The sequence below is a fragment of the Ambystoma mexicanum genome, chromosome 2p (genome assembly GCF_040938575.1).
Source record: "Ambystoma mexicanum isolate Mex_15411 chromosome 2p, UKY_AmexF1_1, whole genome shotgun sequence".
In the NCBI taxonomy this organism is placed as follows: domain Eukaryota; kingdom Metazoa; phylum Chordata; class Amphibia; order Caudata; family Ambystomatidae; genus Ambystoma; species Ambystoma mexicanum.
In genome coordinates, this window is record NC_090923.1 from 172,801,565 (window position 1) to 172,829,115 (window position 27,551).

Below are 27,551 nucleotides of genomic sequence, written 5' to 3' on the forward strand. Positions count from 1 at the left end.
CGGCGTTGGATATATTTCTGTACTTCAGGCTTCAGGTGGCACTGCGGCGACTCTTCACAACCTTTTCCGAGCAGACCCGGGTGGCAAAGCTGTTAGATAGGGTGGTAAGGGGGGACCTGGATCGAAGGATGCTCTCAGAGCTTTATGCAATGGTGTCGGAGGACAAGTCACTGTCTGCAATGTCATCAAGGGCAGAGTGGGAAAAGCTGCTAGGGGGTTGGTTTGATGTCAATAAAGAAAAAAAAAAGGATTACTGAGTCATTATAAATAGCTGTTAAATTAGTAACCCATGTTTGATAGTTAATATTGTGACACAGGTCAGAAGAAGTAGAAGACGGGACCAAAACGTGTGCAATATTATTACAAAAAGCTCTATAATAATCAGAAAGAGCCGTCTGTTTCAATGAGGCCCAAGCTTCTTGTCTCAACTCTCTTTTACGAGTATTCACAATCTCACCATTAACTCATCCTTTTTCTAAGCAGAATATAAACATTCTCTTTCCTTCCAGCAATCAGACTCAAATCATTATTATGTGGGAAGTAAAACACTTATTATTCTTTACTCCCACAGCTGATTATTTTCATAAACACTTCAACTATTTGAAAAGCAGCATTCAATCTCCTCCATTGAATCTTTATTGTATTGAATGAATTGCATTGCTATTTCAGCAGAATAAAACAAAGATTATAAAAAAGGTAGCAGGCGCCCCTCTATCGAAAGAACAAGGCATGATAACCTGTTCAGTGGTTATTAACCACATTGAGAGTTTGCAGCCATTGCTTTTTGCTCACTGTACCTTCACAGATGGGAAATATCCATTTGCATATCAGTCTTTGTCCTGCCCACAAGGGCAGCCCAGCACCGAAATGCCATGGCAATTCCTCTCTGAACAAGAGCACCATCAGCAACCCCATACACATGTTTCAGCCTTGTTGGGCATCATCAGTGAGGTGAAGCTGAGCCTCTCTAAGCACAGTGAGCAGGGAGTCCACGTCTGGTTGCCCCCAGGTAACCTAGGGTGACCAACCCCAAGTTTCTTTCAAAAATACAAAAAAGGTAGCAGGCGCCCCTCTCTTGAAAGAACAAGGCATGATAACCTGTTCAGTGGTTATTAACCACATTGAGAATTCGCAGCCATTGCTTTTTGCTCACTGTACCTTCACAGATGGGAAATATCCATTTGAATATCAGTCTTTGTCCTGCCCACAAGGGCAGTCCAGCACCAAAATGCCATGGCAATTCCTCTCTGAACAAGAGCACCATCAGCAACCCCATACACATGTTTCAGCCTTGTTGGGCATCATCAGTGAGGTGAAGCTGAGCCTCTCTAAGCACAGTGAGCAGGGAGTCCACGTCTGGTTGCCCCCAGGTAACCCAGGGTGACCAACCCCAAGTTCCTTTCAAAAATACAAAAAAGGTAGGCAGGATAAAACAAAGATTACTTCAGTGACCTTCTATTTGCAATTTATGAGAAATCAGGCAACGCTTTACCAAGGAGTGTGAAATGTGTACCTCTACAGAAAGGTCTAGGCACATGACCATTTTTCAAGAACACTAAAGGAATCTGAGGGCAAATGGAGGACAACTGCAGTTTGATTTTGCAGTGGTCTTCATACTGTAGAGCTGCCCCCCCCCAGGCAGATTAGGGAATACTTTAAATAGGGAATACTTTAAATAGGGAATACTTTATATAGGGAATACAAGCGGATGTGGCTTTGGAGGGTCACAGCATAGAACAGTTTGGACACCACTGATCTAAGGCCTTTGCTTCTGTGAACCGATTGAAATGATGGCAAATTGTATTGATGATGGGTGTCCCTCTGATGCTGTGAACATTATCTAGATATTATATTATAATCTGTCAGCTAAGGTTAGATATACACATGATGGATTGCTGACAGACTTTATCCCACTAATAAATGGGTACGTGTTGCGTCCTGTTTTTTTAAAAACGTATACATGAATACGTTAAATGACATTCCCAGAGTATGGGCGGAAAGTGGGAGGTTTACCTCCGTCCCCTTTTTGCCCCTTTACAGTGCTATAACCACTGGCCATTACTGCCGGCGGTAATAGCGCCAAAAAGCCACACAATAAATGGGGATTAACAGCGCCACAGCAACTCGGGATCCGGGGAAAATTGTGCCGGACCGAGTTCAAGTAACGCTAATAGAGTTGGGCGGTATCCTAGCGCATTTACTGAAGGGATACCGCCTAACTTGTGATGAGGCCTATAGTCTGATCAGTGATGGACTGACACACCATTATAACTGTCATGGGAGAGGGTGAGAGAGAGAGAAGGTCAGACCTTCCTCTCACCCTCTCCCATGACAGAAAATGTGGCTAGATGGCGATCTAAGAGACATTTGAGAGACTGTAATTGCACCACAATACACTTCGACTCTGGGACTACTGCATATCAACTCAGGTGAGTTGATTTGGAATTTTATTATTGTGACATAATAATCATTAAAACACTGGCAGTTTCATTAACTGCACCCAGCAATTTCAAGCAATTTGGTCATTTTGATGTACAATGATTTGTGTAGTATGCGATATGACTTGTACACAGGAGTTGCGAAAAATGATGTGCAATATGTGTAACAGCAACGTGATTCTTTTAATTTTCCTTACAGGGTCACAGTCAAAGACAGATGAGAATAAAGATGCCCGCTTGATTTGGGTATATAAGCCCTACAAAGAGTGCTGTGTAATATTTGCGCACAATGTTCGACGTTAGGAGGGAATGTGGCTAAATAGGACAAAACTTGCAATTTTAGTGCAAAATTTTACCCAAATTACACAGCTATTAAGAAACAATCTTTTAAAGTGGCCATTTTACATATCTTCAGGTTAGGTAATGTAAGGAGCTCATGATGGCAATAGTAAAGACAGACAAGTGATCACAGTTTAAGGGTGTTTATGAAACTGTATGCAGGGGTGAGAAAAATGCCTTATCTAAATCTAAAGTGAAGATGGGAGCAAGCTAAGACCATCAAATAATAATAAGGCAGTCCTAGTGGAGCCTTGTCAAATAAAAAGGCCTATACTAAAAAAAAATATTGCCAATCCTTACTAGTAAGTTACAAAAGGAGTGTGGGATAATGTTCAGCAGAAAAGAAAGAAGTGTTCACAAAAATGATAAATCAGGATGGTTTGGCTGGGTCTCCCTTCCCCACATTTCAAGCACCTGACAATACTGGACTTCTGAGCACAGCACACTCCTGGGCCTTGTTAGCACGAGGTTCACAGTTCCAGTTCAACGATATCAAAACATTCTCAGGCTAAATCTCTTTTCTGCAAAAGTCTCTTGCCTTGGAAGGTCAGCTGATTCACAATGACAAACAAGCAAACGTTCCTTCAGTGATTTTTACACCTGGGCAATTGCTCTTCGCCCCTAGGATCTCCCTCTGTCGTGCTCGGATCTTCTTTGTAACTTGGGCCTCCCCCCGTCAGGTTCACTACGGCCTTTCCTTAACACAGTTCATGAGATTTGCTCATCTTCATCAAAAAGCATGGGTTCAATTCTCCTAGCTTTCTTTCGGCATCCCTCTGTCGGGTTCACGCTTGCGTTATTTCACGGTTCACAATCTCATCAGAATGCAAGGTTCCCTTCCCCTAGCTTTCTCTTCGCCATGGGTCAGACTTTCGATTGTACAAAGGGTTTGATGTGACCTTTGTAGGACCACTCTGACATCTCACTTTGACCTTGCCTAGGGCCTTCTGGTACTTGTATATTTCGCCACAAAAAGGGGCCAGCGAGAGTCCTTCGAATGAGCACTCCTATGGAGCCTGACCACTCTGCAGCTGGCCCTTTTCTGGGCTTTCACAAAAAGTTAAAAAACACACAAGTTCTTTGTTTCAGGTTTCAGTGTTCATCTAATGTTGCCACTTGCGACCTTGGGCTCAACACACGTCGGCTTGCTATCAGCTCCCTTCGACTCACTGGCTGTGTTGAACCCGATGGCTGGTCTTGCCTCTGGATTCAAGGATGGTGCCTGTGCACCGTTGACATTTGTTCCTCCACACGCCAGCTGTAGCTCCCGGTTTTATGATTTCCCTCTCAGAGGCTTCCTGGGTCTAAGTTGAAAAGGGCAAGGGCAGTTCCCCCTTCATTGTCCTTCCAGGTCTCGCGCCTTTCGCTTCCGTTTGAACTGCAGGTTCGGTGTAGATGTTTCCTCGAAAGTGGGCTTTCGTGCTCTGCCTTTTATCGCTGTGGGGAAGGTAAAAGGCTGTCAGTTGTGCCTGACCCTGCCTGACCCGTGTGTTGAACATGTCAGGTAAATGGCTCTGGTGTTAGTCTGTTGTCTGTTACAGTGTAAGAAAGTGTTTGTTTTGGAAAAGAGGGTGTAGAGCTTCTAAATATCCTACTGGATAGGATGTAGAAAAGGATTTACAAGGAAAAGAATACTGCATCTCAACTTTCTGTGTCCCACATCTACTCCCGGATGACCCCTCGTGCCCAGGTGATCCGCCCCCACTGGTCCACCCCCAGGAACTGGATCCAATAGCAATGGCTGTGTCCTGGCCACCTGGACAACAGATCTCCGGGGAGTAGCGAGTAAGACACCTTAAGGTTTCTCACAGTAATGTGATCCGTCGTGGGTCGTTTCCTGGACCATGGAAAAGGCTTTCTGTATTAGGAATAGAATGCTATAATTGTAACAATGTATGTGCTTTTATTCAGATTTGCTCTTCAAATACATTTTTAATTCAAGATTGGTGGAAAAGACAGTGCCATAAAATACTTAATAGGATTAAAACCTTTCAGCGTCTGACACAATATAGTTCTCAATAAGTGATACTAAAAGGAAGGAAATCAGTGTTTTCACTTTCAAGCACAGTTATTTTATAATCTCCTCTTCTTTCTGACCCATTTGTGCCTACAGGAAGAGGAGTGCTTGTGGGATGATTAAGGGTCTATGCATCATCACAAGTGTGCACCTTCACCACTACAGATGTGTTGTTTGTTTGAGCCAGTGTCCAGGCTAAAAAATGCCTACTCAGTGCCTACATAAACATCAAGTTTGAATAGGATGGCAGTACTGTGTGTACTGACTTGTGCCGGGTTGCTTTCCAAACACGAGGCACTCACAAATTTGCAAATCTAGATATTCCCACTCCTCTTCTGGTTGCTATGCACCCATGAAAGACGGGTATGGAGAGTGAGAGAGTTCAGCCCTTACACCATTAGCAATAACTACTGAATCTTTTACAACGACCAGCATGACTGGCAACATAACGATATCAACAAACTTCTGAAATGCAATGAAATGAACAGTCATCTTCAGTCCCAGGACTTTCTGACATAGACCTAAGGTAGTTGGGAGAGATCTCAACTGTACATGCTTGACCTTAGTAGAAGTTGCAAACAAAATGAATGTCAGCCTCTGAGAATTGCTTGACGCTTAACATATGCAGGTTCTATATTTTAACGTTTTTATAGAGGCAGTAGGCAAGCTCATCTTTAAAGCCAGCGTTCTCCAACCCAACTTGGGATCAAAGGCAATCCAAATCAGTTGGGAAAGATTGAATGTCAGGAAACAGAGGAACTGGAACTGGAATATTGTATTGACCTATATGTGTTCGGCAAACTAAGATGTATTTAGCCATTTGTCATTAGTTTCATTTACAGTTTCTCGTTCTTCCACCTAGTCTTCCATTTTATTATGTGTATCATCTTCCCTCACTCATCCAAATAATGGAGCAATAAAGCTTGTTGATATGTGCATATATGCTGTGCCTTAGGTAAGCGCTCCAAATTGTTCCCGTTTACTCTTTTTACTAAATAGTCAAAAGGAAGTAGTTTCCCAAAGGTGTGGGTTGTCTGTGGGAGTCACAGGGTCCAGACCATACATTCCTAAGCAGGAACAGGCATGCTTTCATCAAGTTAGGGTAATCCAGGGACAGACTCAAAACCTCTCATTAGTTTGAACATTATCTTGAACATCACAGATCTTGTCAATGTTGGGTTTTTCATAAAGATTAACACATCCTCTGCATTCAGTGAAACTGCGGGTCACTTACCAATCTCTGCAATGGTCTAGTCAGCTATAATTTTCCTAAGGATGCTGGTTGGTTAAGGGAGAGCAGACAAAAATGTCTGTTCTCTCTACTCGTCTCCTAGCTGGCTGACATACATCCTACTTTCTTCATTCTAATCAGCAGTTTATTACACGTGGGTCTAACCCATCATAGCACAGCTGTGCTGAAGTTCACCTTTTTCAATGTGCAGAAAAGAAACTCTGAACCCATGAAGTTAAATGCTATTTCTGCAGCAAAAATTCATGATAAGTCCCTAGTGACACCAAGTTAAATATATGTCACAACCTTTGATCTTGACCATGATGTGGCACAACCAGCTAATGTTTACAGCAGTGTTTCTCCTTCTGCTTGGCCTTTATTTTATTTAATATGATTTGATGAATTCCAACTGCTTGTATTTTATTGAGAACTTTGGTGTCAACTAGAATCAAGAAATCAAAGCACCATATTTGGTAAGGCAGAAAATGGTGCTGGTTTCATGAGGGGTCAGCACAGCGTAAAGCAATTTGGCTCTATGCCTATTTTGCTGAGAACAACACTGTATGGCTCTCATAGGGACTGAGATAAGCTTCTGCTCTCCTTTGCAGATTTAAACAGGTCTAAGAGCATCAGAGTTGGCTGTTCCAATAGCTTCATTGTGTTGTTAGGGTTTGCCATATCGGTTTTGGAGATTTGGAACGCAAGTGGACTGCATCTTTATTGCAGATATTCTTTCTTGGGTTTCGGTCACTTAGGTTATCAAGATGGGAAAGACTTAAGGACACTTCAACTAAGCACTGCAACCACATTTATCTACCAAAGCCATCTTTATGTCTTCGGCTGTTTTGAAAATGTCTGCTGTAGAGACATTTGCATTGCCTTCCTTCATGGCTGTCGTTTAATCTGTAGCACAGGTCCCATATGGTCATAGTTGTCTTTGCAGGCTCCTCCATAAGGTTGCAAAGGAATTACTACTTTTTAGCTTTTTGAATATTCACATCAAACAATACCAAAGTCACATGAATATTCCGAAGACCCAGTGTAGACAATGGGGCTGGTTTATATATTGAGCCTCTTTCTGTTGTTGTAAACTTGCCCCTCATCTCAAGTGGTGCAAAAAGTGTCCTCGCCATCACGACGAAGGCCATCTGGCAAGTAGTGTACTTAGTAATAGGGCACAGAATCCTCGAACACCTAGCGATCTGAATGATGTCAAAGGGTGAAGCAGCTAGAAAGATGGCAGTTTCTGCAGAGCAACAGCTCATGCAACCCTATGCAGCACCCCTGGAGCAGGAGATGGTGCTGATCACAAAGGAGTAGAGGGGGGAAAAGAATGGCAGAGGAGGTGTATGAAATCAGTTGCCCTAACACCATGCATTTTTGTGATGTTGAAAAGTAACTTCTGAAAATACAGGACATTCTTCTTTCTTAACCTGAGGGCAACCTGGGGAGAAATGCTGTTCCTCAACACAACACCTTAGTCCTGAATTACACCCGGCACTGCTAGAGCACCAGCAGTGCTTAACTTGTTAAAAAATAAGTACCAGGGCTCAAATATGTTCAAAGCCACATGGGACACATCGGGCAAGCAACTCCCAACCCACTGCTGCCAAAACCCATGATTGTTCCCCCACAGTGCCTGCATATTAAGGGTTAACGCTGCAATTCCCACTGGCTAGTTTGGGTGATGGATGCACTAGCCATGGCAGATGTGCAATTTACAGATGCTAAACAACAAAATAACATAACATACTAGTTTAAGACAAATGTTTAAGTGCCTTTTTAAACACATCATCATTGTTAACATTTTGCTTGGATTGTATAGGTGGCAATCGGAACACATTGACCATCTATCCAAAGCAAAACGAGCAAACTTGGTTTCCTACTAAGTTTAAATGATTGACAAATGCAGGAAAAAATATGATTGAACTGTTCAACTTGTCTGTCAAACATTGCAGTAAAACCTTTGTGTATAGGTTGGCATTCATGAAATGCCCTCCTCTTAGGCAGTGGCATTACCCTGTGTTTGTGGTGATGGCTGATGACTGTCCTCTTGTTGCCAGCCCACACTAATGTTGTAGTGATGCAACATATTGCAGTAGTGGAGGAGTGCCAATGTTATGCAGAAGGACTGGAGAAGTATTTGTGTGTGGCCAGCACAAGCACCCAGCAATGCCTCCTTCCAACTCATTGTTATTAATGAAAATGGATAACTACCACTATGTTGTCTTGTGGGTCATCAAGTCCATGAATAACAATGTGCCGACACAGGGTGAAGAGAATGTGGCCAGTTCACACTGTTGCTGCTTTTTATGTGAATGAGATTTAATAATAAAGTTGCCAGCATAGCATCACAATTAGACTGAATCTGACAAAATAAGTGCCAGGGCTCAGAAATAAGTCCTAAGGCTGAGCCCTGGCAAACGCCGCCACAAATTAAGCACTGCTGCACCAGCATATATAACAACAATTTCTCCTGTGCTGGCGCTCTTATTGCTGGGACAGGTTTTCTTTTAGGAGACAATGTCGAGGGAGCAAGTTTTAACCTCACTTCAGTGGAAACACTGATGGTGACAAAGGGAATATCGATTGTGGGCTGTAAACGATGATAGATCGACATCTGCATTACTCTGGCTTGAGCAAATACGGTCTAAAGGCTGTGGTCTTGACATGGAAGAAGCAAAGTGTGGGCTATTGTCCATGAGGCTCACATCAAAGTTGTCATTTTGAGATGAATAGCTTCTCAAAGTCCAGGCAGGACATGGAGGAGAGACAAAAGTGGATAACGTCTTTGGTCTTTCCACTGCTACTTTAAACATTTTTTCACTCTTCTTTTCCTCAAATCTGTTCTTAATCCTTACCTTCTGTAGCTTGGCAACAAAAGGAACTAGCGAGTTTAGTAGATATTTATCACTTGGTGAAGAGTTTGTTGGTGCACAGTGAGCATTCTATAATTTTGGACATACAATTTTCCGTCTAGACTTCAGGGTTCAAATGCCGAAACACCTAGGAATTGAATAGGAATCCTGTTTGCATTGTGATAAAGACCGGAAATTAAGTCATTCTATAGATCACTCAGACAGATGTTGGGAATACATTTTTAGCATGTCTTGAATCAAGTTATTTTTCAGATTTATGCTTACAGCAAAGGTCTCATCAGCACAAGCTGGCAAACTGTCAGTGTCTACTAAGTTAACAATGACACTCTATGCAGCAGCTTTTGCAAAAATGAACACTGCTCCAATAAATGATTCAATCGAGGAGATCTTGCAGAGGGCTTCTTCATTTAACATGAGATTAAAGACTGTGGCGATCTCTGGGGTTAGAGTTTAGGGCTCTGCCACTCATTAGTTGAGGTACAAAAGAAGCACAATGAAGTGGGCCAATTACAGCGTAAAAGCTATTTTGATCTCATATTGCCAATTATATTGTTGTTCGCAGGATTTCTATCCTGACAGGACAATATAAGGCATTTTCTGTTTACACTTGACAGTGGCAAGCAATAGCAACATACTTTAAAAATGTCGATGCTCTGCATTTCATTTTAGGCCCATTAAGTTATTGCAGATCATAAAACCTACCACATTAAAACACATTTGAATTTTTTTTTAAATAAAACAGTTATCTAAAATATCACTCACCTCAAAGCTGAGTTTGGCTGTGAAGGGATCATCTTCCAAGCTATCAGTGCTGTCGTCCAGCCTCAGCATCTGAGCATCTAAGCATTCTTGTTAAATAAATAAAGGATGCTACAGATTTGGATGAGTTAAATACAGAGGCACAAACATAGAAATACCGACATAAGGGTCATCAAACAGTATACAATTGAGTGGTAAAGCAGCACTACCCAACACTTAACATTAAAAATAATCTATTCCTTGGCATCATGACATTAAAATAATCTATTCCTTGGCATCATTCATCAGTATTATTGTCTTTTCCATATCCCAAGAACATCTTTAACTTCAACAATTCATATATATAGCGACACATTAACTATAACTGATCGACTACACACGGTCTATCAACCGCAAGTGTCTTCTATTTGCAATCTCTTACATAGTTGTGTCCTGGAGAAAGTAAAAAAATGTGTGCTGTACACACCATTTGTGCAATGTTAGTAGTATTTTGTAATATGCAACAATCAATACTGCTAGGGCGTCTTGGCGTTCAAGGTTGCCTGCTGTGAGTGAATGGGGTGGATGGATGGATCCATCAGGTGGAGGGAGCTGGATGTTTGCGAGGCAGGTGATTGCTGATTGGTATGCCAACGATCGGGTATTGTGTGTGAGCAGAGCGAGTGGGCAGGCTGAATGCATCAGGGATAAAGTAGATGTGTTTGTTGTATAAAGTGGAGCAAGTCAGGTCTTTCCTGTGGCAGCACAGAGTGGTTGGAGCAGGGAAGGCTCTGGGTGCAATGGAGTCTTGTTTGACAAGCAGCAGGGGCATTATAATTATTTCCAGCAGATTTTCAATGATTTTCTTTAGGTTAGGTGGACATGAATAGAAGGAATCTTCCAAGAAAGCCCTTTCTACAGTAGGGCAGAAGTGATGCAGATTTCACTGATTGTGCATGCCTTTTATAGTAGAACAGCACAGAGTAAGAGATCAGTGGTGAGATGCATAGGTTGACTGACGAGCTCGTAATGACATTTGACCATGATCAATTGTGTTTTAACTCACTGAACCCTTGTGCAGTGTGAATTACCTGAAGGTATCTCACATAGCGAATCACAAGAAACCCTTATTCAGGTAGCCAACGAAGGGCTGATCCACTCAGATCCCAACTCTAGGGGTGAAAGAGCGAGAAAGGCTCACTGGAATGGGGAAGCCCGGGGTTGTACTTGAGGGAATAACCCAAGAGACATACAGTATTGTACCAGGGACAACGTCCCTGAAGTTTTCATTGGTTATTCTGCATCCACCTCCCTTACAACCAAAGAAGCACCCTTAATAAAATCCTGCCACCCCGGCAATGCTAGTAGACCAACTAGGAACCGTGTTACCCTTAAAACCCACAACTACCAGAGTCATTTTTTTCCTGTTTTCCACCTGAATACCATTCTTTTTCAAGTCCCGATGATTATTCTTTCCCGAAAACCCAATCGACCTTGACACAACCTTACCAATCCCGTCCCTTTGAATATCATTTCCTGCATTCCCAGCCTGCTCAGACAAAACAACTGTTCCCACAAACCCCCTATTTATTTTCTGACAATAATCCTGGTCAATCCAGTTTATTCCACACACCCTACAAATCTCACCCTTCCGAACATACCCAAATCCCTGGCAAGAGAACTATAATCCCAGGCAACGCCTCTTCCCCTCTATACCCCGTATTCCCCCCTTTCCGACACAATCACCTCTTTCCCTTCCGATCCTATAGGATATCGAAAAACTACCACCTTCTTTCTCCCAACATAAAATACAAAAGTTTAACACTAAAGCGGTTTACCTGACATGTCCCGACACAAGGGCCAGGCAGAGTCAGGCAATTAACCAGAATCACACACACCTGACGGTCCTTTCCTTTCCCAACAGGGATAAAAGGTGGCGCCAGAGCACAGTACAAGCGAGACAGCTATCCAGACCCGGCAGTTCAAAAGGAGGAGAAGGCGGCAAATCTCGAGAGGCTAACAAGGAGAGACATGACCTTGACCCACGTAACCACTACAGAAGGAATCGTAAGACTGAGGACAATACACGGGGTGTGTTGCATCAGATGCCGGTAGTACCCACAGCATGTCGACGCTGATAAGCAGGAGCGAGGGAAGCTCCCACGACCGTGGCACCGGCCTTGACTCCAGTGAAGAGAAAAGCCAAGCAGTTCATCACAGCCCATGAGTCGAAGGGAGAACCGATAAGAACCGGGCTGTGTTGAATGAAAGTCGCAAAGTGGCAAGTTGAAAGAAGTTCAAAGAACTGTACATGTGTGAAGAAAAGACCAGCTGCAGAGGGAACCAGCACCACATGGGTACTAACTCGAAAGACTCTGGTCGATTCCATATAAAGTAAAACTAAAGATACCAGAAGGCCATAGGAGAGCCACCAAGAGAGGTCAAAGTGGTCATACAGGAGGTCTAGCAAAATCCCTGTACAATCGAAAGACTTTGATCTACAAAAGGTTAGGAAGAAAAAGTGAAGTGAATCCCGCATGGTGAAAGTAAAAGGGAGGTGAATCCTGACAATATTAAAAGTACTGAAACGGCAGAAGTGAACCCAAAGGAGTGATGCCAGAGAAGAGGGGCAAAGTCAAAAGTCCCAAGAAACAGTGTGTTGACAAACGTGAACCAAGCCGAGGGATATCCACTATGAACTGTTTGAAAAGACATTGAGAAACAAAGGCAAGCAAATCCTGCTAAAGATAAGAGAAAGCCATAGTGAACTCGGAGGAGGGAGGCTGAGATTCGAGAAGGGTCTGTGCCCGGTGGAGGGGGACACAAGGGTGAAGTTGTCACCCAATGTATATGTGGAAAAACCATAGTAAACCGGGCAAAAAGGTACTGGCAGTCAAAAGGGGTCCGAGCCCCAACGAGGGAGACCCAGGTGTGAAGCTATCAGCCAAATTTCATTGAGAAAATAACTGTTATATAATTTGTGGAATGCGATATGCGAGGGGTCGGTGCCCAGAAGAGGGGGATCCAGGTGTGAAGCCGTCATCCAATGTGAACTGTGGCTAAGAATTGAGAAGGGTCAGCATCAGGAAGAGGGGGGCCAAGGGGTGAACCATTTACACCCTAAAGAACTTTCATTTGGTTAAATATGTGGAGAACAGATGAGAGGCCAGTGCCTGTGCTTTCTTTCCAAGTCTCGAAGCGCAGGTGTGGTTGACTAGAAAATGGTGCTAAGATGCCAGGGTTAGCATGATACAAAGCCAGGGGCTTGGAAATAAAGACAAGGCAAATATTATGGTGCGCATAATTACCTCAGATTTAGTATTGCTAAAAACAGTGGCTGGCACCTGCACATAAATTAAAGTAATGCTCACCTTGCAAAATGCAGTGCTTTGGAAACAGGTTTCGCTCAGAAATTTAGCTATAATCCTGACATTAAATGATTACCCGACAAAGGCTTGTTAAGCATCTGTATATGGAGCAGAATTATGGAGTCAGAGCAGTATAAATCTTTTGATGCATGGCAAAAATACATTTTTGAAGCAGCTACTTGAGCTTCCTTACTAAGCAACAAATCTAGCACCATACCTGGAACTGGACCAATTCTCTGTACAGGGATTGACCGGGTAAAGAGAACCAAGCATTTTGAAACCAATACAATAGTGGATAAAACGTTGGTTCTCCCCACAGCTACGTGCTTAGAAGTAATCATTGGAAACATACTAGTTAAGGAGAGCCGTGCAACATTACCATGGCTTAGACAGGTAAGGGAAATACTTATGAAGATTAGTCTTATACAGTTTTGGAAACACTAACGGTATTAATCAGGACTTGCCAATGATTCTAAAGGAAGCATTCAAGACATGATTTCAGGAATAACAGCTTTGCAAAAGTTCAAACAGCTACTTAATTGAATAATATTTTACTGTAATACTAATTAGTGGATACAATAATTATTTAGATTATAAAACACTCAAATAATGAAATATACAGTCTTCTGACATATGGTTTTCATGTGAGATGGCCAAGGAAACTGTACACACTTTATGTGTCTATGTCCATTTATGAACGTGTACATGAACAGAATGCAAGGAATTGGCTAATTAGCAACAAGGTTTTAACACTGAATCAGGCAAAAAGTATTTTGAAAACAAACTTATTGGCCAGGATTACTGTTCTCTGTGTCCAACTACCTGCATAAAGGATGGCGCAGCAAGAGTAAATTGAGCATCGTACGATGATGAGCTTCCGTTGACGCCTAAGGGGGTATTTCTAAAATCATGCAACTGGTCATTATGTGCTTATTTGTGATGTATTTATTGGTTATAATGGACTTTATGGTGGTATTTCGAAAGCAAGTTTGGTGATTTTATGCTATTTTACATTGTAATTATTTATTTTAATACATGTTGCTTTAAGGCCACAGTCAAAGCGGCATAGGACGGGCTTGGAGCCCCTGCGTCTCTTTTGCCAGCCCTGGCCCTAAGTGTGCCTCATATGAGAATGAGGACTAAGTCGATTTCCCACGCTTGTCGAACACCAGTCCAAGAGTGGTCACAGGGCATATTGGATTTGAAGTAAGTTTTCAGCTGTTCATAATCTGCGAGCTGTAATAGTTGCAATGGGTATGGCAGTTTAGAGATAGTTCTGCCGTTGCTGGTTCAGAAAGCTCTGGGTCATGGTGTTTTGGCAGACAGAAGAATCTGCTCCCTGTTACCTAAAGCTTGTCTCCTAGCAGCTTTAGTTGAAGAGGCCCTTTCTCCAAAGGGGCCGCTTCTGGATTGTATACACAGGAGACCTTAAATATACTGGAGATGCTGTACCTCGTTCTCTAAATCACGTGAAGCATCTGATTGGAATTGGGGCACTCATCCATGTTGTTGTTTTCCGAGAGTCATTATAGGCTTTATTACGGTCCTTTCTGCATGGCCACCACACTTGGGGGCACTTCTTAAACAGTGATATTACTAGGACCATAGTGAAAGGAGGCAGAGGTTTCCAGAATTCTAACAGAAGTTTAGCAGAAATGTTCACGCCTGAAAACACATTAATAATGCACTCTATCAACAGACAAACAGTTTTAAAAAATTGTAATAAAGAACACAGACCAATAAACTGATTTCTTTGAAGACAAGCTAAAGACGTCCAGGGGTCTTTTCTCAATGAGGGCAAAATCAAGAATCAAGATTGCTCCTTTGGTCCTATGAGAGCCGACTAGCCTTACAAGAACCGTCATAACTCCTCTATAGAGCCACAGTGCTGGTCAGTCTTTTATATTTAAAAATAAAGAAAGAGAAAGTCACCTATGATTTGAAACATTTGTTAAAGGCGTTCTGTCATTTGCTTTCCTAAGTGGTATCATTTTGAAAAGATTACAAATTATGAGGTAGATTCCAAGATGGAGAATTTATGCTAAGAAGAGAATCGCACAGAGTGTACAGGAAAAGCCTCAAATAGGAACAAATGGGGAGTATATAAGGGCAGGTTCCCAAGTGTAAATGCTCTACAAAGAGGGAGAAGCTCATCACATTCCACAGAAAAGTATAACAACGCAGGGATACATTCATTACAAATCACCAAATCTTTTTAGGCTTTTCTTTTCTTGCAGTGAGAAAAGAATTGAGCACCTCAGAGGTTCTCATGAGTGTTAACATGTGTGGGAGTAGAGATTCGCAAAAATACAATCTCACATGTGCATTGTAACACAAAAGAGAATGCCGGTGGATCAACAAGAATGTATAATGCAGAATCCACCATTGCCCAGACCAGAGGCCCTGCACTTGATGCCTTCAGCGGGAGCCTGATGTCTAAGAAAATGACAAATGGTTAGGGGCTGTACTCTATGGCTACAAACGTAAGGCTGTTTTATCCTTCTTAACATTTTGGAGAACCCCTCAGAGACCCTGTATTTCTATGTCCCTCTATAAAGCCCAGACAGAAGCACATCCCCTTGCATTTATACTGTTCACTTGTTGAATCCTTCCTGGCCGCAAATGTTCAGCCCAGAAATACTCCTTTGAGCATAAACTAGCTCCTCCGGTACCAAGTTCTCAAGCTGAGCAATGGTCGGGAGAGAAGAACGATGAATCCTTTTGGCCAGCAGGTTTTACCTCAAAGGAACTCTAGGAGGATACTTGTCCAATAACAGTAGTAATTGTGAGGACGAATTGTGGCCTGGCCAGTTCCGAGTAATCAGAATAAAGGTTGTCGACGCTGTGCCTGAACTTATTTAGCACCTTGTGAATTAATCATGTTGGAGGAAGGGACTACAGGATAAATTTGACCTTTCCCCACCAATATTGCATTGATCAAAAATAGATTTTGATATACATGATACCATAAAATCACAAAAATGTATCAATATATCATAAACGATACAAATGGGCATAGGCAGGGCAGAATAGCATGTAACGTTTAATATTTTCAACTTTATTGACACATAAGGAACAAGTTACTTACATGTAACTATTGTTCTCCAGCATGGGTCTGGCATGGATTCACACGCTCCTGAATATTCCCCGTCGTTAGGCCAGGAATCCTCAGTAAAAAAAAAAAAAGTTTCAGTTACAAACTGTATTTCTCCTCTAAACGCAGTAGAATCTTGTGAAGGTGTGCATGGACCACCACGTGGCAGCCCTGCAGATGTCCAGAACAGGCACACGAGACAGGAACGCTGTCGTCACAGCGATCGCTCTGATGGAATGGGCTCTCGGACGGCCAGCAGCGGTCAGTCTGCAAAACGATGACAGGGTGTGATACAGCCAAAGAGCCAACTTGAGATGGAAGCCTTTCCCATGGTTCACAGGACCAAAGTTCGCGAACAGTTGAGACGTTTTCTGAAAACTCTTTGTGGGAGCCACGTAGAACTTCAGAGCACAAGCAACATCCAGCGAGTCCAAAGTCCTTTCAGCCGGTGATGAAGGTTTCAGAAAGAACACTGGCTCGTTCAGGTGGAATTCCGGCAGAACCTTCGGCATGAAGGAGGGGTGCATTCACAGCACCTGCCCTCCTGGCAGAGGTGATGGCCACGAGGAAAGCCGTTTTCCATGAGAGGAACTTGAGAGGGGCCTGATGCATAAGCTCGAAGGTGGCCCCCATGAGCCTCGTCAGAACCACGTTGAGTTCCCACACCTGGGCATGAGCCTTAAACGGCAGAACAGATGAAAGCAGTCCTTTGAGGAACTCCTTCACTAGACGGTGGGACCAAAGAGTAGATCGTCCTGGAGACCTGGTGTAGCGGGAGATAGCTTCCAGATGCACCTTGATAGAGGCGTGAACCAGCCCTGCCTTGGCCAAGGACAACAAGTATGGAAGAAGCTGCAGGGCCGAGACCCTCAGCGGGTTGATCTTCTGCGACCGGCACCACGTAACGAAACACTTCACTTGTGCCTGTAGCACTTAAGTGTCGATGACGCTCTGGTGAGCAGATCCGCGACCACTGGCAGCTTGTCCGGAGAAGACGTCGACAGGCTGAGAAGGTCCGGGTACCAAATCTTCCTCGGCCACGCCGGGGCAACGAGTATCAACCTGCATCGGCACTGTTTGAGTTGATTGATGACTCGCGGGAGCGGAGGGAACGTGTATAGGAACAGGCCTTCCAAGGGAAGGAGAATGCGTCCCCCATGCTCCTCAGCTGGTGGAACCTGCTGGCAAATTTCTGGCATTTGGAGTTTGCCGACCATCACAAAAAGATAGATTTGGAGTCTGCCCCACTTGAGGACGATGTGGTCCACCTGATCCTGCCGGAGTTCCCATTCGTGGCAGGAGCGCAACTCCCTGCTGAGGGAGTCGCAGATGGTGTTCTTGACTTCCGCCAGGTGAACGGGGATAAGTAACATCCCTTGGTTGATGGCCCAGTGCCACAATTCCTGCGCCTCTCTGTAGAGTGAAGGGGATCGGGTACCCCCCTGCTTCCTGATGTAGAACATTGTGGTGGGGTTGTCCATGAAGATCCTTACCATCTTGTCCGTCAGGTACGGAATGAATGACTGGAGGACCCAGAACACTGCCCGCAGCACCAGGGTATTAATGTGGAGATCCTTCTCCTCTGGCAACCACAGACCTCTGGCATGTAGACGTCCAGTGTGGGCTCCCCAACTCTCCAGGGAAGCGTCCGTGGTGACCGTCTCCCGGTATGGGGGGGTTCTGAAACTCTGTGGTCCGGGCAACGTTGGAGTGGACGTCCCATCACCTTATTGTCAAACGAAACTCCTCATCGAGAGGCGTCTTGTCTGCGAAGCTTCTGGACACTTGTATCCAGCGAGGATGCAGGAACTCTTGAATCGGTTGCATCTGTAACCTGCGGAGCTTGATAAGGTAGATGCAGGATGACATCATGCTGAGCAGCGACTTGATGGTCCGCACGGAGCGGTCTTCAGTGATAACAGCCATTGTACTTTCCCCAGAATGGCCGCTACCCTCTCCCCAGAGAGCGATGCCAGGCAGGAGACCATGTTAAGCCTGGCTCCCAGGAACAGTGCGTTCTGTGATGGAATCAAGCAGTACTTTGGATAATTCACAGAGAACCCCTGATCCGCCAGCAGCTGGACGGTCCTCGAGATATGGGTACATGTGTATCTCCTGTAAACCTAGATGGTCCACCACTGGTGCCAGGCACTTCGTAAACACCCTGGGTGCCAACTTTAGGGCGAAAGGAAGGGCCTTGAATTGATAGTGTCTTCCTTGCATCACGAAGCGTAGCAACTTTTGATGCTTCCTGTGGATGGGGACGTGGAAGTTTGCGTCCTCTAGATCCAGTATCCTAAGAGGTTGGATTTGGACTTCGCGATGGCATCCTCTTTTCCGGTGTCCACTCCACCGCCGTGACTGAGCCCTCCAACCTCGAGGCTAGGGATACTCTGGGTGCAGTCGAGGCTACCTTCACAGGGTCAGCCCCTTTGGCCTTCGAGAGATCGGCCGCAACCATCTCGATCATCGACGACGATTTGGCATGAGCCGCCTGGGTCTTCCTTGGCAGGTTTTTCACCAAAGCTTAGACCCAAAGTTGGACTCCTGTTACGAAGTGGGCAAGAGCTGGCGCACCCTTGATTGTCCAAATAAAACATTGCAATGGAGTTGTCTGTGTGGATTTTGTAAGGGTGCAGAAGGAGGAGACTGACACACAGGTGGCATGCTTGTTGGCATAAACTTTTATTTAGGGAAAAATACGGAGGAAACCTATCTCTCCCTAACTCTAAGAGGGGTTTCCCTGCCTCTACTAAGGAACTAAGGAATCCGTCAGGATGTCCAATTAAAAAAAAAGTGTCCACCGTCGTGTCAAAATGCCTACGTCTGTCCCTCACAATTGTAACTAATATAAAAGAGGTAGTGGATCTTCCTGGCCCAGAAGAATGACTCCCTTCTTCTGGACGATGAGCCACAGTTTCAATCATAGATGGGAACTTTGCCTGAGGGAATGACTCCCTTCCCCAGGTCTCAATACCTTTCCCAGGAAACAAAGTTCCCGCCTGTGATGTTGTAAAGGTCTCAGTTCAAATTCAACAAGCAAAGTCACATTTCAAACATCATTCCTTACTGTCCACAGTTTGCTTCACTATTGGGTCCCTGGAGAATGCCTTCCTTCACCAGGTATTTTATTCTCAATGTCCTCACAGTGCCAGGGGAATGACTGCCTTTCCCGGGCCTTCTTCTGTTTGGCTTCACGATATACACCACCAGGGGGTAGGGCTTCCTTTCCCTGATCTTTCTTGTGTTCATGGGGTACAACACCAGGAGGTATTGCTTCCTTGTCCTGATGTCTCTTGGCTTCATGGTTAACAAAGGCTGGGGGGTAGTGGGAGGACTACCTTCCCCCAAGCCATTCTCAGACTTGAGTATGCAGTTCACACTGCAGGCAGGAATATCTCCCTTCCCCTTGCTTTTTTCCCCTTTTACTTTCACAATTCATAGTGCAATATTTCCAGGAGGAAATGCCTCCCTTCTCCTGGTTTGGTTTGCACTTCAAACGTTCACATTTCGCATGAACTCCCAATCTTATGGGTGTAGGTCCCAAACCTGTGCGTTTCTCTTGTCCTTTTGCGGTAGCCCTGGTTCACTGTCCTGCCAGGTTCCGTGACTATGAAGAGGACTTGGGTTGCTCTTCATAAAAGAGTATGGGTGCCAGACGCATGGTATTTTCCCCTTTTAGTGCTGCAGACCTGGTTCACTATACTGCAGGTACTGTGACTATGAAGATGACTCAGGTTACTCTTCATAAAAGGGTGTAGGTCCCTGACACATGTCTGGACACTTGTCAGTCTATCTGAAGGCCCACTAACCGTCCCGGCAACCCAGGTACCTCAAAGGGGCTTGCCGGTGTTCTTCAGTTAATGCAGGCACTTCTCTGTGCCTTTTCGGGCCTCCCATGGCCTCTGCTGCTTTCCTGTGTGCTGTGCCTGCTCTTCAGCATTTGGTTCATCATGGGCTGCACATCTCCTGTCGACTGTGCATTCCACTTGCCGTCAGACCGGATAGGAAAATCTGTGCCTGCAGGGCAGTGCCCCAGCCACAACCTTCTCTGTTCTCCACTCCGGTCTGCTTCCACCAGGGAGGGCTCGTCTACCATTCAAGTTCTCATGAGTGCTCTTCATGCTTCTGCACTTCTTCATCCCAGTACTGATCTTGAAGTCTTCCATTGAGTCAATTGGTCTCTCCTTCTTCTCAGTACTTAAGAGATACATGTCTCTTGAGGAGTCCACACTCTTTCTGATCCAAATACTTCTCATATTGATGGTATGGAAAAAACATATAACACTAGGGAAAATGCTTGTTGGAAGCGTGAAGGAAGATGTGTTAGGATTAGGTGGGCTATGGGGATACCAAGTACTCCCACAGGTCGTCAATAATCTAAAAGGGGGTTTCCCTCCTCAAGAGATCCATCCGGTGAGTACCACCCACCGGGAGACTACCGGGTAGCGCCCTCAACTCCCTGGCCTTAAAAGAAGGGGCTACACATAGGGGAAAAGGGATGTCATCTGAGGATTTGTCACACTTTATATTTGTAAGGATTGTTTCGTAGGGTAGTAGTGTCGTAATTAGGAACACAAATATTATACTGTGCATACCCATGTACTTAGTAATTAATTAATCTAGTCCACCAAAACTATATTTAAAAATATATTTTATATCACTGATAATTTATCTTGTCATATCCAAGAATCATTGTAAATAAAATGTACTAAAACCAAAAATGCAAATATTGCCATTGCATTCATTCTCAACATACAAATTACATTCAACATCCGTTCATCGCAGGCTACCACGATCTATACAGGAACAATACATAAACGCAAAAAACAAAGAAAACGCAATGTTTCTTTAGAATATTACCACTGAAATGCACAACCTTATTTGTTGCATATAAATTCAACTTAGAAATCATATACTGGGTTTGTAACACCACAAACTATTATGGCCAACTGATTACAGCTAGACTATTCACTTTTATCTGAAAAGGAGATAGCCTTCGTCAGGGCCTTCATTTAAGGAATGAAATAAGGCATATGTGATTACTTACAAACCTCAAACCCCATTGTATCTGTCTCTTACTCAATCCAACATTATCTGTGCCTAATCACAAGTTCATATTCAATAAAACAGTTCATGTTGTGGTTCCAGTCGTGTTTGCCAAGCACAAGATTGAATTACAGTCCCCAAAGAGCAGTAATTCACTGGTGAATTTCTGTCCATCCCATAGAAGCATGTTTCTTCTCACAAACCCAAGAGGCATATACCCATCTCATTCGACCTGCGTCGTAGATATGAATACCTTTCCCCAAAGAATAGGGACTTGTCTTGATGCCGAAATGGCATACGAATGCTACTAAATTCCAGGATGTAGATCTGAAGACTGGATACAGAAGACTGATGTTGCAGAAGGCAGCCTGTGAAGGCAGTCCCAGCAAGGTCGGTCTTATGCCTCCCGCTTTCCTCCTGTCATTTTTGGGAGGCACCCCCTCGCCCTGCACTCTGTCCTCCCATTGCGCCACCACCACTTACCTGTGCTGGCCACTGCTGCTTACCCCAAACCTCTCTCCAGGTTCACCCTTCACCCTAAGTACTGTGGGTCACGCAACATGATGCAGGCTTTTGTGCATCAACTTCAGTGGAAGCAGTCTAGAGACGCAATTGAAATGCGAAGGGTGATTCCAAGCAGTTGACTCTTGAATGTACCTCCATCGCCTTACTGCTTAAAAACTGAAACCTGCCCCCTTTTCATCAAGCTTACACATGGCCTCCATCATGTTGGCCATCCTAGATTGTTAAGAATCTTAAAATGGAGTTTGATGATTCTCCAACTATTTCCTCACATTTCTTCTTTGGTTCAGGCATGTTTGTTCCATCTTCATTTTTAGCATCATATACAGCACTTTTGCTCTTTTTCTGCTAAAGGGAGAGTTATCAACAGCTTAATTTCTAAGTTCATTATTGTAACTTTTATCTTTAGGTCTTCCATTAACTGTATTCAGTGTGTGCTGAATGTTGGATGCGTGGCGGTAATGGGTTTATGTTTAGCTGATCATACTTACCTGGCAATAAGTGCTATTCAGTGGCAACTTCAAGTCTGCAAACAGAAAGTTTAAGTGCAGTCTCACTGGACACTTTTTCTTGCTGCCACATTTTCTCATTACCAAACCTACTGCTTGCTCGGATTTACTTCTGCTAATCTTCTTGCAGTTCCTTCTTTTTGACTTGCCCATCATGTTGGTCGGCCTTTCTCTGTGCTATTGGCCACCCTTTGGAATTGTTCACCTAATTCTGTAGATTGTATTCATAATCTTCTTTCCGTTGAAAAGCCCTTAAACCGTGGCTATTTATCCAGTCCTGACTTTGTTTTAATCTATTTGTGCTCTGACTGCTGCTGTTCAATTATTTGGATTTCACCAACACCGTTACAGTTACAACATCTTGATGCCAGCAATGACCAAGTTGAGCCCTATAAAATGAAGAAATTTGAAATTGAAATGTTTCATGGTCAAGATATGGGCCTCACAATTATGTGCTCTTTCTTTTGTGTGCAGACTAAAGGCCAAGTACCTGCAGAGTGATGCAGTGAGCCCTCCAACCGTACTCCAAGGCATCGATTGTGACAGAAACCAGAGAGGGAGGACTCTGGAAAGGAACTCTGAGGCCACCAGAGTAGGGCCTGTAACAGCTATGGAGAAACATCCAACAGCTAGTTCTGAGAATCTCAAATGTTGGTCCTTTTGACTTGCATTACTGAGCCATGCCAAAGGGCACCACATGAATGCAAGAGGTCTACGGCCCAGTGTCTTCTGAAACCAGACTGCCTGAATGATGTTTTTCTGGGAAAATCTATGTGGTGTTCTTGATTGTGACCATCCTCACCAGGGGAGGGAAGATCATCTCGAGCACAGTATTGAGAATAGTCACAAGAAGCGGAACTCTCAGAACTGGGAATAAAAGGGACCTTTTCTAATTTGCTGGAATACAAATTAATCCCCTGAAGACTTAGGTTGGCCATCACAACAGCTAGGACTTTGGTGAACACTTTGGGGATGTTTTCCAGAGCAAAGGGAAGACATTTGGTACTGATAATGTCTGGCTCTCCTTATGGACCTCAGGAACTTCCACATCCTCATTAGGAATGAACACTGGAACTAGGCACCCTGAAGGTTGAGAGATGACAGCTAATCCCCATGCTGAAGAGGCTCAAGATCTCTGGAATCTTCACCATGTGGGCAGTTTCCAACAAGATGAAATATCTAGAAACAACCAGTGCAGAATGGATCTTAAGTCCCTGATTGCTTGCGGCTCTAAAAGTATCAGTATTAAAATCACCAGCCTCTCTGATATTCTGAAAAGGCTTAAATGCCATTCAGTGATAGAAATGTTTCAATCTCTAGAAGGAGTCTGTGGGGGTAAGAGGTGTCACCCTCTGGTGAAAATGAATCCTTAAGAAGTAACTCCTACTTACAATGGGCTTTTGTGACCACCTGCCACTTTGTCAAATGTATTTACACTGGTCCCTACTGGTCAGGAAACTGAGCACAGTAGGACAGAGGGATACAGAGCCTGGGCCTGAAGTGTCTCAGGTAGAACATTTGGCCGAATTGGCCAAAGCAGTGTACTCAGGAATTGTTTTGGCACAGAAAACCTTCTTTGTGGAGGCTTTGACCCTCATCCTTGTTGGTTTTCTCAACCTATATGCTTTAATAGCCTGTAAAAAATGTGAGATTGAAGCAAATGTCTAGGCTGTGGACAAGATGGTGAAAAAACATCTCACCTTCTGTAGGTCAGATTTGCATTTCTGCAATATTTTTATAGTATTCGGGGCAACAAGAGTCTCGCCATAAAAGTATTAAACATTTCTGTAAAAAGGACGGGCTCCGAGAAAAAAGGTTTCAAAGCCACAATGTTCAACACTGATGTCCCCATCGGTATTAAGGAGGAACCCTCCTTGGGTTTGGTCTTCTTGAAAAGTCTTAAATGTGATGGCTTTTCAGGGGGAAGGTGGCAAACTCAAGAGTCTCAAAGGCATTTAGATGAACACTTCTAAATTGTCTAATCCCCAAATGGGAAGAGTATCCTACAAGTAGTGTGACGAAGGAGAAACCGTTTGACTCCAATTCTATGTCAAGACGGAGGCGAGTATTAAGCTTCATCTTTTAATTTTCACTCTCCAGCAGTTTCAACAAATAATAACTTTGTAAACTTTTCTTTTTCAAAATTTTTCAAAATTAACTTTTTTCTTTTTTTTTTTAAAGAAACTTCAAGTCCCATCATTCCTGTAGTCCCTTAGTCTCTGGCCATGTGACCTAGTCCTTCCTGTTCCTTTGTCCTTCCTCTTCTTTTCCTGCTCTCCAGAGATAAGTAATCAATTCATATATGCTCCGTGATATGTTGCATCTGTTTAGTGATTTGGCATAGTTATTAACGCTTGTAAGATACCAATATACCCCAGAAGTGCGCGTGCGGCGGAGCATTATATTTATATTTATATTCATATTGAATATTTAGATGTGAGGAATCTGCGGCCCCGTGCCGCATTATCCGGCACCTCAGGGGCCTGCAGACTCCCCTCACAGAGTTCGTAGGACCCGCGGCGCTGTGTTTGCGCCAGGAGCGAGTAAACCCCCCACCCTTGGGAGGCAGAGTTAAGCGCGAGAGGGAAAACCCTTTCCTTCCAGCTCGCGTATCAGCTGAAGTAGCCCCCACCGTTGGGAGTGAGGAGCACGCGAGTGGGAACTCCGATGTTCCGCCGCGTATGCAAAGAGCTCTAGCCCCCACCCCTGTGGGGGCGGAGACAGCGAGCGAGCACAGCTCGCATATAGAGGAAATCCCTCCATTAGCATTTAGAGAGAAACGCTCGCAAAGAGGAGCCCCCACCCTTGGGGAGGCGGGGCCTAACACGGGAAGCTCCGTGGGCAAGAGGAATTTGAAGCAGACTAACGATCGCTTCACTAAGGAGCAGGAATAAGCTCTAGTTCACGTCCTATTACCTAGATTCTCACGTCCTATCACCTAGATTCGCTGGATAAAAGCATTATAAAGTGTAACTTTACACAAGGGATAGTGAAAGAGTCCCTTGAAAGACACTGCACAACCCCATACTTGGTGCAGATAAGGTGCAGCCTCGCAGAGTGGATCAGTGGACGTGCCACTATACCTTTCTAAGGTATTTTAGGGTCACAGCAAAGGGCCCAAAGGGGTGTAATAAGGCCCGGAAGAGCAAAGAATCTTCTGACCCCCGGGCCAGATGGAAGGGGCAGGGACAATGGCCCCAGAGGCTTCTGACGCTTTCAGCAAACTAAGGGAAGCGTTCATGAGAAACTCGCATGTGCCGAGCCTCGAGACCCCCTACCCACGAGATAATATGGGCAACATAGAGGAAGGTTTCCCCGAAGAGGAACCACAGGTATCCCTGAACTCCTCACAAGAGGAAGCAGATAATGGAGGGGACGAGGAAAGCCAGCCTCATCCGAAATGCTCAGAAAACGGAACAACCTAGAAGAGGATGAAACCTCTGATATGTTCCAGCCTGAAGAGATAAGAAATCCCAGGTCATCTGAATGGGTGCCCTCACCGAGGGTAGCGAAATACATGACGCAGAGGCTGCGTAAAGCGTTAGAGAAGGAGGTCAGGCAGAGGATGAGAGCGGAGTGTCCGAGACCAGACTTACCAGGCAAAGTAGCAGAAGCCCTGGAACTCGACCCGAAAATGCTTTCCTTCGTCTCTAAGTCAAACAGAGACCCCAGGAAAGGGATTGACCATTCCTGGAAAACCTGCCAGGATAAAGTCCTTGACATAGCTGGTCCATTAGCGAGAATTATGGACCTAGCAGAGCGGGCTAAGGACACTGGAGAGAAAGTAGATCCAGCAGTCCTAGCAAACTGGGCGCAGACGGCCATATGCCTATTGGGCAACGCTAATTGCGCGATTTCATCAGAATGCAGAAGAGGCCTCCTGCTCAAAATTGACAAGAAACTAGGAGATCTGTCATTTTATGAGGCAGGCGGGGTGGCTCAAGGACTCTTGTTCGGCGACACATTTGGCAAAGAAATGGGGAGGTTCGTGGGAACATATACCTCCCTAGAGAAGGCCCAAGCGTCAATGAAGAAAATATCCCCCGAGAGAGATTTTGGCGGGACCGGTCGGTTCAGAGGCCTAGCGACAGGGCGCTTCCTAGTGTTCAGAAGGCCTCAGGGAAATAGAAATAACTACTGGGAGAACAGACAACCAGACTCATTCTTTCCACCAAGAGGTTGTTTCCCTAGAGGAAGGAGAGGCAGAGGACAGGGAAGAGGACACAACTTCCCCACAGGTGAGAGTTTGCAAGTACCCTCCAGTTGGGGGGAGGACAGCGATATTCTGGGAGAACTGGCGTATGCTTTCCAGCGACGCCTGGGTTCTACAGACAGTGAAAGGCATGCACATAGAGTTTATAGAGACCCCCACGCAAGGTCAGACACCCCGTACTCTAGCCGCGACACAAATAGAGAAAAGGCTATTACACGCAGAATTACAGAAGCTAGAAGAGAAGCAAGCGATAGAGCAATGTGAAACATTCCCAAAATGTGTGAGCAACATGTTTTTAGTCCACCGAAAGGACAATGTATGGCTTTTACGAAAGGAAAAGTGAACTCCTGTATTCTGCTGAAAATGGACAACATTTCGGCAGTCAAGTATATAAATCACTGGTGGGACAAGATCCAAATTGTTGGCGGAAATAGCCAAGGATTTTTGGCACTCCTGCCTGGAATCGGGATTTCAGTAGTAGCTGAATACCTTCCAGGGTCGCTGAATGTGATAGCGGACTGGAATTCCAGATACCTCTCAGACTCCAGCGATTGGATGCTGGAGCGGGGAATATTCAGACGGCTGGAAGAACTTTGGGGACCAGTTCACAAAGATCTGTTTGCGTCCAGACTGAACGCACAGAAAGAGAGATTCTTCAGCTGGAGATTAGACCCAGCAGCAGCCGGGGCAGATGCTTTCCTGCAGGACTGGAGAGAGCAGACACTCTACGCCTTCCCGCCATTTATAATGATGAGCAGGGTACTGGCGAAAGTGCGCAGAGAAGCAGCGAGCCTAATAGTAGTGGCTCTGATATGGAAATCTCAAGTATGGTTTCCCACGCTCATGGAACTGCTAATAGACTACCCAAGACTACTACCCCAAGGAGTGAGCCTGCTCACGGACCCGGCTGGGTCATATCACCCTCTGAGAGTGAAGGGAACACTGCCACTGATGGCGTGCAGGATAGCAGGAGATGCTGGAATCTCCCCGGAATTTCGGCGCAAGCTGCGAGCCTCATTGCCGAGTCCTGCGCACCCTCTACCAGAAGGAGCTATGACGCAGCTTGGAACAGGTGGTCGACATGGTGCAGAAGGAGAAGTATTCATCCCGTTTCTGCCCCTCTAGTCGAGATACTACATTTCCTAGCAGAACTT

The 27,551-nt window shown here is 44.6% G+C and overlaps 1 protein-coding gene across 4 annotated transcripts in view; it reads right to left on the reverse strand.

The window, feature by feature from the left end:
* Positions 1–27,551, reverse strand: part of IFT122 (intraflagellar transport 122) — a 1,464,758-nt gene that overhangs the window by 176,065 nt on the left and 1,261,142 nt on the right. For 2 of the 4 annotated variants that reach the window (XM_069643447.1, XM_069643449.1), the window contains exon 27: positions 9,667–9,752. In XM_069643447.1, coding sequence (XP_069499548.1) covers positions 9,667–9,752 — 86 coding nt within the window. The remainder of the gene's footprint in view (positions 1–9,666; positions 9,753–27,551) is intronic. The other 2 variants (XM_069643448.1, XM_069643450.1) reach the window with 1 other exon arrangement.